The sequence below is a fragment of the Eutrigla gurnardus genome, assembly GCF_963514095.1.
Source record: "Eutrigla gurnardus genome assembly, chromosome: 3".
Classification (NCBI taxonomy): domain Eukaryota; kingdom Metazoa; phylum Chordata; class Actinopteri; order Perciformes; family Triglidae; genus Eutrigla; species Eutrigla gurnardus.
In genome coordinates this window covers 12,848,126-12,860,771 of record NC_139917.1, presented here as the reverse complement: position 1 = coordinate 12,860,771, position 12,646 = coordinate 12,848,126, and the positions used below count along the sequence as shown (strand labels likewise).

The following is a 12,646-nucleotide window of genomic DNA, read 5'->3' as shown; positions in this document are numbered from 1 at the left end:
GTAGCAGGTTCAACTGTCACAAAGGCTAAGCAATCTTACTATGTAGGCTAGCGCCAGTTACACTGTCATATGGACATGACGGCACTACTCGATGGAAAGAAGTTTGTCACTAGTAGCTTGAAAACAGCTCCAGAGTGAGGACGTCGGGAGACGGGAACTTGCGCGAGTCTTCCATTGTTTTGGCTCCCGGCTACTGTTTAGCTGTAAGCTATCGTTGCTATGTTTCTGCGGTGACTGGGACGGACGAGCGCCCGGAACGTTACTAGCTGAAGCTATGTTGCTATGTTGTAACAGTCATACATATGGATGTAACAGCTTCATGGATTTATTACGGACATGACGACTGCACTGCTCGGTCGTTTCTTTATGGATACAAAATCAAAACTACGTGAAAAACGTTTTCGTTTCTGCGGTGACTGGGAGGGACGACAGGCGCTCGGCTGTCTACTGCTAATGTCTACTCTACGGGGTGATTTGAGGTGAGTAACTTCATGCTAAAACACACATTTATGTCGTTTTGCAACACTATTTGTGCTAAACGAGCGCCGTGGTGTCTCGTACGGACACAACCTGTGTTGCATAGGTCTTGGAATTGTTTTCTGTGGCCCAGGAAAGCAGATACAACGGTGCCCCAATGGGTTAGCATTGTAGCGAGTCTGGAAGGCTGCCAGGCAGGTACAGATCTCGGGCTAAGCAACGTCCATTTTTGTCGGGTTTTTTGCTTCTAATAAGTCGGGATGACCCTGAGGACAACGGACATGGGGTCAAAAATGACCGGATTTCTCCTTTAAGGCTATCGTCCACATTCTGAAAATCAGTTGAGCCTCTGAGACAGAGAAAGCATCCCGCCCCCCCAACCAAACCCCTCCCCTTAGTGTTCCACGATTAGACGAGGCGGGATGACGAGGAGCAGGGGAGACGAGGGGATTGGATGGAGGTTACGAGCCAATGGGAGCCCTCCGAAGCAATGGCTCCCATTGGTCAATTTCTATGCAGGCCTACGGCTGATAGACTGAACTGATTTTTTTTATTCCAAATCATAGACCATAGCTTTAACACAGTCAATACGATTTCAAAGCCCCAACATCACCCAGGGGCAAGCGCTACAGCGACAGTGGCGAGAAAAAACTGCTTTAATGGGCTTTTAGTCACAAATCTTGTGCAGCCCAGGCCCTTGGGTTCCTACTGCATTTGGTGTTGGTAGTAGTATATTAGTAGTAGTAGTAGCATTAACAGTAGTGGTGGTATTAACAGAAGCAATAGTATCAACAGTAGTAGTCCATGGCAGCAGGCACTGCCACACCGAGATAGCACGATGTTACGTGCATTGTCATGGACACATACTGCCACTTCTTCAGCAAGTCTCCAAATAAGCTGTGAGGTTGCCAATCTGTCAGGTTTTCTGCTAACCTTATCCAGTATCAGTGTCAGTGTAATGAGAGTATGAACTTAGTAACGGTAGTGAGCTGTGAACGTAGCAGTGCGGTTTGAGCTTATTGTCTGTGAACAAATGCTACTACTCCTCCAGGCCCTTTAGGACTGATGACTTGAGTTCCTGTGAGAATTTTGGATACCCGTACAAGACCTCATATTTGCTCATCAATCAGAAGGAAAGAACAAAGAGGGGGAGACATATTTAAATCTTCTAATGACTCAACCAAAGTGAATGCTGACTGCTGCTCAAAATGAGCACAGTCATGCTTCCTAATTCACCTTCATGTGACCTCAGTGACCTGCTGCCATTGTTTTCCTGTTTGTCCTCCAGACAGGAAATGCCGACCACTGGCACAGGAACCTCAGGGCATGTTGCTGTCGCTCTCAGCAAATACATGCATTTTATTGACAATGATGATACATCCTGCTACTGACAAGGGTCTTAAACGGAATGAGCTCATCATGGTGAAATCATCACCTACATTTTGAAGACACAGATTGAATCCCCCCTTTCTCTTGAAAGAGTCTGATCATGTAAATTCATATTTGATACAGAAGAACAACCAAGGGCAACGTGTTCATGGAAAGAATAGCTGTGCTCAGAGTGTGAAGAGTTGAGATTTAACAGACATGAGGTCACTTGCTTATTACGAACCACTCAGTTCCCTTTTAAGGTTTGGGAGTGATAGTGACTCATGTCCTAATGATGGTATGAATGGGGATATACCCTGAAGTGGAACTGTTCTAAAATTAATTTGTATTTTTTTTAAAGGGAAGAAATGAAACTTCCTTTTATACCCCCCTTTATTTCACACTTGTAATTCAGTCTCAGAATACAAGCTTTCTTGCCATCAAATATATCTATATGTGAGACAAAGATTTGCTGAACTTTCAGTGTGAGAAAGTGGGACTTGGGCAATAAGTAGTCAAGTCTGCCAGGCTCATTATTTCTGTCACAACCACATCTCAAACTTCACCACACACCAAAGTACACGCCCATGAAACCACATGCACACACAGAGATGCTGTGATCCGAGAGTCTAAATGTTTTGTCTTTGTGTTTTCCTTGTTTTAGGTGGGGATGTCCCAGATCTTCTTGGTTAGTCCAGACACAAAGAAAGTTGCCATAGAGAAGAGTTTCAAAGAAATCTCCTTCTGCTCACAGGTATGAAGCACTGCGAATCCACGCGTGATTGCCTGTTGAGGCCTGGTGTTGATATTTAAACATATCCCGAATCCTGAAACACCTGCTCTTTCCTTTCCAGGGTATTCGTCACGTGGATCACTTCGGCTTCATTTGCAGGGAGACGGTGGAAGGAGGAAGCTGCCACTTTGTTTGCTACGTCTTCCAGTGCACCGACGAATCACTGGTGAGAGACCGATAATAAAAGGCGAGCGTAGTAGGACATGGCAAGAAACGGATGGGGGATAAAAAATAAAAAAAACATTGACATGTTTTTTGCCCTTTTTATGCCTTGGCGACAGTCATGGCCAGAAGCGTTATTTTTTTCCGTTCAACTGTCCATTCTCGTGAACGCCTGCAGGCTCGACTCCAACTCAAGAATGAGATGATTTGAATGTGGAGGTCAAGGGTAATTGTTTTAGGCCATAACTCAAGAATTAATATGCAACAATTAACATTACAACAATTTAACACCAATGTCTAATAGGATAAAATGATTACCTGATGCCATTTTGGCCAGACGTATATGTAAACTGGAATGAAATTGAGGATTACAACCATTTTCTGTGGAAATCCAAACAGGCACATTTCTACATCTACAAACCTAGAAACATATTTTTTTTATAATGCAAACACAATGCACAGTAGAGCATTATGTGTATTTCCTGTGAATAATTTCACATATCCTCATATTTCTATATCAGCACTTTGGTCAACCCACTCAGTTTAATTGAACGGCTGTCAAGTTTGCATTGGATATGGATTTGATTAGATTCTGCTCTAATTCTTTAGACCTGTGACTCACTACATCTGTGCTCCACTGAGTCATGCTGTGCCAAATGGACTATCAGTTTCATCAAAAGCCTTTGTTGTCAGATGGAGGTACTCTGTGGTATATTTGTCAGCTAATGCTGCAGTGTGATTAGCTTATACTAGATACTGTAATTCTCTGGGCCAGTATTTGACAGCTGCCAGAGAAAACTGAACAACCTGTGGGAAACACAGCATATCCTGTTTACACAACATATTATACCATCAAAGACCCAGAATCCCCCACACATAGTGGGACAGACCAGAATACATTTACAGCATTTATTTTCAGAAAATGACAACTTGTCAAAATAACAAAAAAGATCCAGTGTTTTCAGACCATGAATAATGCAAAGAAAACAAGTTCACAATTATTTTTAAACAACACAATATTAATAGTGTATCAATTAATATAATTAATTAAATAATTAATATAATTATTAATAGAAATCAATATTTGGTAGAATAAACCTGATTTTACATCCCAGCTTTCATGCATCTTGGCTTCTCCACCAGTCTCTCACATTGCTCTAGGGAGACTTTATGTCACTCCTGGTTCAAACATGACATCAGCCTGGCTTTGTTTGATGCTTATGACCATCCATCTTTCTCTTGATCACATTCCAGAGGTTTTCAATGGGGTTCAGGTCTGGAGATTGGCCTGGCCATGACAGGGTCTTGATCTGGTGGTCCTCCATCCACACATTGATTGACCTGGCAGTGTGGCATGGAGCATTGTCCTGCCGGAAGAACCAATCTTGAGTGTTGGGGAACCTTTTCAGAGCAGAAGGAAGCAGCTTTTCTTCCAGGATGACCTTATACTGGGTTTGATTCAAGCCTCCTTCACAAAGGCAAATCTGCCTGATTCCAGTCTTCCTGAGGCACCCCAAGATCATCACTATCCTTCACCAAATTTCACAGTGTGTGCGATACCCTGGGCTTGTAGGCCTCTCCAGGTCTCCATCTAACCCAGTGATCCTCACTATTTTTTCAAGTAGAGCCGCACTTACAAAACAAAGTTCACAGGAGAGCCACCTCGACTGCAAAATACCAAAAGCCATCCAACTAAGCATATCTGCTTACTTATTTATCATCCCACTTAACATGCAGTATATGTAATGTACTGTATGTTAATATGTAATCCTTTTTGTAGGTGACTTGATGTCCTTGATGTGTTTATACTTTTCCTACCTAACCAGTACCTCATTAACTAGAATGAGGTGTGCCTGTGTTGGAATTAAACAGACACTGGAATTGAATATCTGCCATACATGTAGAGATGATGATATAATAAATAAATGTAAACTGTATTTGCTCTTGTAGGTGGATGAGATCATGCTGACTATGAAGCAGGCGTTCTCTGTGGCAGCCCTGCAGCAGAATGCAAAGACCCAGAGCCAGCAGTGTGACAGTTGCCCCATGCAGCAGCTCCACAGACTGTGTGAGAGGCTAGAAGGTAAACAACTCTTCCCTGGGCTCCTTTTCAAATGATTATTGGTTGGATTAACGTTGCCAGGTCACGTTTATACAGTTGTATGCCATTTTAATATATGCCTAGAAGAGCACATCACTCTTACCTCTTTAAATAATTTAAATACTGTGGCAAAAGCCAGAACCTAGTAGTGGATTTCATAAATATTTCATATTTCTATCAAATGTGTTCACGCTTCATGTGACTGTGATGGACAAAACAGGAGATGGAGTGATCAGAGCTTCTGTGTGAAGGACAAACGTAACAAAACATTCACAAAGAAAATGTTTCAAAGCTTTTGCAATAGAGCAAAAGATAATATTTTACGTTACATGCCCACGGTTATAACAAGCCCTTCAATGCAATCCTTGTTTAATTGTCACAAGTGTTTGTATTTGTTTATCTATTTAGATAACTGCATTCCAAATGGGTATAAGGGCATATGATGCTCCACTATTATTTGACTAATAAACTAGAACTAGAAGATATACAATATAAGACAATTGGCCTTCAAAACCCTACATACGCTGTAAACATACACCAACTGTATGTAAAACAAATCTGATGTGAGACTAGTCCTGTCTGCACTGTGTTTTACATCTGCATTGACATATTTTTCAGGTCTACACCCATATAAAACCAAGCTGGATCTTCAGACACACTTGGCCACTCTGGACAACGAGGAGCAAGCATCAATCTTTGAAAGCACCATGGTAAAGTGTCGGTTCCGTCTGTGCACCTGCAGGCCGAAGTGTTCCCTCTAAGGCGACTGTTGCGAGAAACAAACCAGTCAATCTGCAATTTGATCTCAGTGTCCCAGTGAAACGGAAGTTGGAGCGTCATTATCGTCTGCCGTGACGCATTTCACAGTGAAGAGAAATATTTGAGTGGTGTACAGTTGCAAGAGTGATTTAAATCAAAGCCTTTGCATTTGATTGGGTTGCTAAAAAAAGTGGGTGGGCTTAAAGTTTAGAGCAATTCCGAGCTACAGAGGACTGCTGCCTCCACACACACATACTCACACACACTCTCACACACACACACACGCACTCACACACTCCCTCACCTATTGTTAGATCAGGAGGAGGACGAGATGAAACTTTGCTGAGCTCCAGATGCCGTTCACCTACCTGTACTCCCCCACGCTGCAATGACTCCCTTAAATTAGTGGACCTTAGGAGCATTATTTTGGGAGTAAAAACAAAGTTGTTGCCCACTGATATCCAAACACACATCTATCACCTATCTGCCTCCATATTGCTCTTTTTTTTTTATTGCTCGATGATCCACAAAAATGGCGATGAAAAATATCTCAAGTTGAATCGCTACAGAGCTTCCGATTAGAACCGGCAGAGTCACTGTTTCTTTGTTGAGGGCTTGAGTCACACACTTGGTTGTTCCACTTGAGCATTATTGTAACTTCGTATTGAAGGTGTGTAAGGATAGCTTGTGTTGATCTGAAACAAATATGAAGGAAATAAACAACTTATTGACAGACGACAGCAAATAATTATACACATTGTGGAAGAAATTATCATTATTATACGTTGTTACTAACAGTGGTTGTAATCAAACTATTCTTTCATCACTTCAACTATTACCCAAATTATCCAAATGGACTATAATGGCTCCTCTGCACAGCATGAACGGGACTCGCCGTGAGTTATATCTCTTAATAACAGGTAATTAACAAAGGTATTCCATTTAACTCCAAATTAGGGTTACATGCACATTAACACCAGCACAGTTCTTTGCCACCATACAGAGTGCATGACGGTAGCTCAGTTCAATTTATGGCTGCTAATATCTGCATCCTTGTGTAAAGTACTTTCAAAAAAGTTACTAGCAAAAAGCTATGAGTGAGGAAAAGCTTATAACGTTATGTTTAACCAAAACTGGTAGTTAACTCCATCTCGCTCTTAAACTAAAAAGAAACAACATTATTTAATCTGGAAACTGGATTCCCAAACTACCTAAGGTTGCCTTCCTCTGCCTGAATCTCTTCATTGGCAATAATTAAATCTGTGAAGCATCACCTTCCCTGCACATGATTGGTAGAACAAACGCCAATAAAACAACCAATCAGAGCCGTAGAACATAAAACAGCCTGCCTTCTTATTCAGTGGCCTTTTCTACTGGTGGTTTTATATAAGCGGTGAGGCTAGCTAGTCACCATCTGATTCAGTCTGATTGGATAACTTTTGTAAACGTCCCTGAGTGCAGGATGAGTGGACTAGTGGACTGTTTGAACTGTTGGAAATTGATCCTTAAGACTGTTAGATATCCGTCAATGTGCCCACAAACATTTCTCTATGACACAGCTGACATCTGCTGGTGATGAAGCTGTACTGCAACACCACAACAGTGCTGAACTGTCAATTCATGAGATCAGGCTTTTCTAACAACTATTTTAATGTAATTTAGCTATTCCACTGTCTATTTTTATGACAACATTTGCAAACTGTTTCTCACATATCATTTATTTGCGTTTCTTGTGTGTGTGTTTCAGAGGGCTCATCCTAAGACGGATCAGGAAGAGAACGAGTTGGTGATGGCCTCTTTGAGGAATCTGTATGAGGAGAGGCAGAAGAGCCATCAGCACACCCTGCTTGGAGACAACAAACAGGTCTCTTTTGCACATCTTATACACATATATACACAACCATACCTCCTCTTCTCTCATTGTCTGTATTCCAAATATGTCCTACATTTTCCTCCTCAAGTGTTTATAGTTCTATGGCAGAATAATTCACCAAGGAAAGATAACTGTAAACATTTGATCCACATTCACTAACACAAACATAGTTATATACACTCTCACTCACTGACTGTCTTGCTTTCTGTCTCCCCATCGCTCCATGTGTCTGTAGGCGTGTGAAGAGGCAGCTCCAGTCCCAGTTGATTCACAGCAGAGTAGCAGTCGGCAGCGACTTGAGCAGTTCAAGAGCCGAGCCAAGCGCTCCCTCACCGAGTCCCTGGAGGGGATCTGGAAGGTAAAAATGCTCTTTCTTTCTTGGTTTTGTCTTCAATAATGTTCAAGTATTCACGTGTATATATGCTATATTGTCAACATCTTGTGTTTGTGGTCTAACATAGAAGAACAGGCTTTTGAACTATTGTGCTGGTTTGTGATCTTTGGTTAATGTAAATTGTCTTTGAGTCCCCAAAAAAGCGCTATAGTCCTAATTATTATTAAAAACCATCTACTGTATTAGTGCTGACGAGTGTGTTTTTTGGCAGGGGAGCAACAAGGCCAGAGCTCAGAGGGACAACAGTGTAGGAAGTGACAGCAGCTCTTCCATTTCTACGGTCAACAGCAGCCAGGACCAGTCCTTTCTAGATGACCCCTTGCCTGCCTCCGCCCAGCTGCCACCCACCAGCCCCCTCAGGTGAACACACCGAAACACACACACTGACTCGCATCTTTGGCCGGAACTGTCAGTAATTTATAGGTCCATGCAGTTCTACTTGGTTTTACTGAGATTTCATGAATATTGTGGTTTATGCTACTCTGAGCTCAAAGTTTCTAGACTTATGTTGATGAAAGTTTTAACCCATGCATGTGGTGCATGAATCATGCATTAGAAGGAATATAAACAACAGCAACAAAAACAATATCTGGCCAGCATCTTTCAACAACTTTGACTATATTTGAGCACCAGATTTCAGAGAGAAGCAGACAAAAGGTCTACAATATGTTTGAAGACTATATCCAGATTGTCAAACTGATTCATATGTGATTAAAAAGATTACAATAGGTAGAAGCTAGAGCTACAGTTCACAGTGTAAGTGAACAAACGCATCACCTGATGTAGGACTTTACTCACGGTTACAATCATTAAAAAGCAAAAGCAGCATGTGTATAACTCTAGCATACATTTAGTAGCGAATGCAGCATGGATGTACTAAAACAGTACATGTGGTCATGGTATTGTGGACACCATGTATTTCTCCTCACAATTTGCTGTCGTCTTCAGGTGCCACAACTCCACAGGAGACCTGAAGCGCCTCGGCTCCTCTCTCCTTACTCCCTCTGCCTGCTCTTTACCCGGTGACGCTCAGCCTCAGTGCATCCGTCGACGGGCCAGCACCTTCAGCCACTCTCCCGGCCCTCCTTCAGCGGAGTACTCACCGGTGCACGCACTAACTCACACACATCAGGACCTAACTGCAGCGACCAAGCCCAAGCTCGTACGACACTACTCCGTCAGCACGGACACTCCACACCAGAGCAAGTACGCACAGTGTTTCTGGTTTCTATGTGTTTGTGTGTCTGTACATGTACATGTAGACATGTGCATAGCTAATCATTGTGAGTTTGGTGACAGCACAAACCATGAAATAATAGAGGATTTCATAATTGTATTCATTAGAAGGCCAGTAATTTAATATTGGGAGATGTCATAAGTTGATGTGAGTTACAGTTCATGCAAGTGTTGCACACAAGTATCTCCACATAATTTCCAATTTCCAATGTGCACATTACAACATGTCACATATTAATCACGTCTAGTATGCAAGAGATATTAAGTTGAGCTGGAGCACAAAGAGAGAGGTTTGTTTGCAGCAGCATTATGGTGCTTGTCCTCGCAGGCTTCATGGTTGTCCTTCATGGTGGCTTGGGGACCGCCAGTTGACCAGCCTCCCGATAAGTTCTGTTTACAAATAAATTTGTTAAATTCAGCAAATAACATTTTGCCACAATAAAGCCTTCATTTTCTGGTGCAGTGAAAAACAAATTCATAATGGTGTGAAAAAAAGGACAGTGACCGTGTACGGATCATAGATATAGAACAGGATGAAATGGCCAGACAAAGTGAGAAATATACACAAATCTATTATATCGTAATTTACTTGCATGCATGCGGACCAGAGTAATCTCAGCCAGCATCTCTACCTCTCCTCTGACACCCCACACACGCATGCAGGAGTGACAGTGAGTTGCTATGGTTACATGTACGCTCTGTGCCTTGGTTTTCCTAGTACCCTCAGTCTAACTGATCAACACTAGTGCAGTTGGCTGTTTCTTGACTTTATCGAAAAGCTGTAGGTGGTGTAGAATTACAGGAAATTAGTTTTTTATTAACAATATTTTTTTAGTATTCCTTATATTTGTTCCCACATTTTAAAACATAACCAGGCTCCCAGGGTGAGGCGCAATATCTTTATGATATTGAAGTATATGTCAGAAATGGTACCCAATAAACAATTGCAAAAAGACAGAAAAGGGGCCAAATGGGTCAATGTTTAACCCCCGGTCCCTTAGCCTTTTGAAAATGTGGCCCCCTGAAGTTGAAGATCCGTGCTTCATGGTGTTAACTTTTGTCCTCTTCCTGGGTCAACTGAGGCACATAGTTTTGAACTGCTGGTATCTGGTGACACTGAGCCTGGTACAGCAGCCTACTGCATGTTGAGAAGGGCGTGCTGCACACAGAGTTCCTCTATGACGGCAGGTGTGTCTGTAAACAAGAGTGTGTAGAACATCTATAAATAACTACAAATGGAAGATTGCAGCCATCTTAATGCATGAAGTAGTCCATTTCCTGTCAGATAAGTGACAGTTTCCTCCGTCCTAGAACCAAACATCTTCTCCTTTATTTTTTTGTCATAAACCAAATTTAATATATCTTTGTATATTTATATGAACCGGTGTGGGTGGCGTATATATTGCCAAAAGTATTCACTCACCCATCCAAATAAATGAAATCAGGTGTTCACTTCCATGGCCACAGGTGTATAAAAGCGAGCACCAAGGCATGCAGACTGTTTCTACAAACATGTGTGAAAGAATGGGTCGCTCTCAGGAGCTCAGTGTATTCCAGCGTGGTACTGTGATAGCATGCCACCTGTGCAACAAGTCCAGTCGTGAAATGTCCTCGCTCCTAAATATTCCACAGTCAACTGTCAGTGGGATTATAACTAAGTGGAAGCGATTGGGAACGACAGCAACTCAGCCAAGAAGTGGTAGACCACGTAAAATGACAGAGGGGGGTCAGCGGATGCTGAGGCACATAGTGCACAGAGGTCACCAACTTTCTGCAGAGTCAATCGCTACAGAGCTCCAAACTTCATGTGGCCTTCAGATTAGCTCAAGAACTTGTAGAGAGCTTCATGGAATGGGTTTCCATGGCGATCAGCTGCATCCAACGCTTTGCATTGCACTTGCTGATGTATGGAGTGGATGCAGTGGTGTAAAGCACGCCGTCACTGGACTCTAGAGCAGTGGAGACGTTCTCTGGAGTGACCAATCACGCTTCTCCATCTGGCAGTCTGATGGACGAGTCTGGGTTTGGTGCTTGCCAGGACAACGGTACTTGTCTGACTGCATTGTGCCACGTGTAAAGTTTGGTGGAGGGGGATCATGGTGTGGGGTGTTTTTCAGGAGCTGGTCTTGGCCCCTTAGTTCCACATGTATGTATGTATGTATATTTCCCTAACATTAGTTATTTGTAGTTATTTATGAGTCTTCACTAAAATAATATGATAATGCAGTTTAAAAATTAACTTGCTTATTTTATTGTCACAACGGAACAGAGGAACATCAAAATATATTAAAGTTCTGATAAATAAAATTATAAAAATACAAACTTAAGATATATAACTTAAAGTCCTTTGAACAAAAACACAATAACAACAACAACCAAACACAAAGTTACCAGTATTAAAAGACTTCATAAACATAACTGCGAACAAGACTGGAGACAAATTCTGTTAAGTTCTATAAGGGTGTTTCGTCCGTTTTTATTTTATTTTTAAAATATTCATTTATCGGCCATTATAAATGCCGATACCGATAGTTTGGAAAATGCCTAATATCGGTCGGGCTCTAATATATATATGTATATACAGTGTATGTATATATATATATAGCCCTAATATATATATATATATATATATATATATATATATATATATATATATATATATATATATATATATATATATATTAGGGCTGTTCGATTTTGCCCAAAAATGAAATCCCAATTTTCTTCTCTCAAAATGACAAAAGGTAAAGAAATTATTTCAAATATGCTGTTTTTTATTGAACATTTTGCAAATAATTTCCCCATTGGGATTTGAGTGCAAACCTTGCTCTTATTTAAAAAAAATCCCTCAAGGGATTAATATAAAGAACAATTAATGAACTTTTGCCATCTGGCTTTGCTCCATGTTATCTTCTTGTAAACCTCACTTTCACATGTATCTTAAGGTGTGTCCATTTAACAAAAATGAATGAATAAAGTGCAGAACTTTAACTTAGTTAGTTAGTTATATATAGTTATATATAATATGTATATGTGAATAGGATGATGAAGCAGGTTCACAGTTAAAGGGGAATTCAACCAATTTTACCCATCAAAGTGTGTTTACAGGTGTAGAAGGGAGAACTATTACATTTTGTGAAAAATGTATTACACCTTTTGTAGCTCCAGAGGGAGCTGTGTGATAGCTAATCATTTTCTCAGGTGAGCCAATAGCAATGCTAAATCTGTGGAGAACTCTTTTAAGTCAAATACAGATTTAATATTAAATGGCATCAGTTCTACTTATAGTAATGTTGCCTTTTAAATCAGGAAAAGACTACTGAATAAAACATTTTTACCAAGGAGTTTGATTTCTTGGTAGAACATCTGTATCTAGTCAGATAAACTATATCTCCCAGCAATACCTTCAAAAATCTATTTTCTCTAATTTCCCTGCTCTTTCTCTTCAACCATTTTTCAGTTTCCATACTGTTTTCAGTTTCT

At 41.0% G+C, this 12,646-nt stretch overlaps 1 protein-coding gene across 3 annotated transcripts in view; it reads left to right on the top strand.

The window, feature by feature from the left end:
- The window catches only part of tbc1d1 (TBC1 (tre-2/USP6, BUB2, cdc16) domain family, member 1), a 71,400-nt gene that overhangs the window by 35,709 nt on the left and 23,045 nt on the right, over positions 1–12,646 (top strand). For all 3 annotated transcript variants that reach the window (XM_084004843.1, XM_084004844.1, XM_084004845.1), the window contains 8 exons: positions 2,510–2,599; positions 2,700–2,804; positions 4,751–4,883; positions 5,520–5,611; positions 7,408–7,524; positions 7,769–7,891; positions 8,139–8,287; positions 8,876–9,133. In XM_084004843.1, coding sequence (XP_083860969.1) covers positions 2,510–2,599; positions 2,700–2,804; positions 4,751–4,883; positions 5,520–5,611; positions 7,408–7,524; positions 7,769–7,891; positions 8,139–8,287; positions 8,876–9,133 — 1,067 coding nt within the window. The remainder of the gene's footprint in view (positions 1–2,509; positions 2,600–2,699; positions 2,805–4,750; positions 4,884–5,519; positions 5,612–7,407; positions 7,525–7,768; positions 7,892–8,138; positions 8,288–8,875; positions 9,134–12,646) is intronic.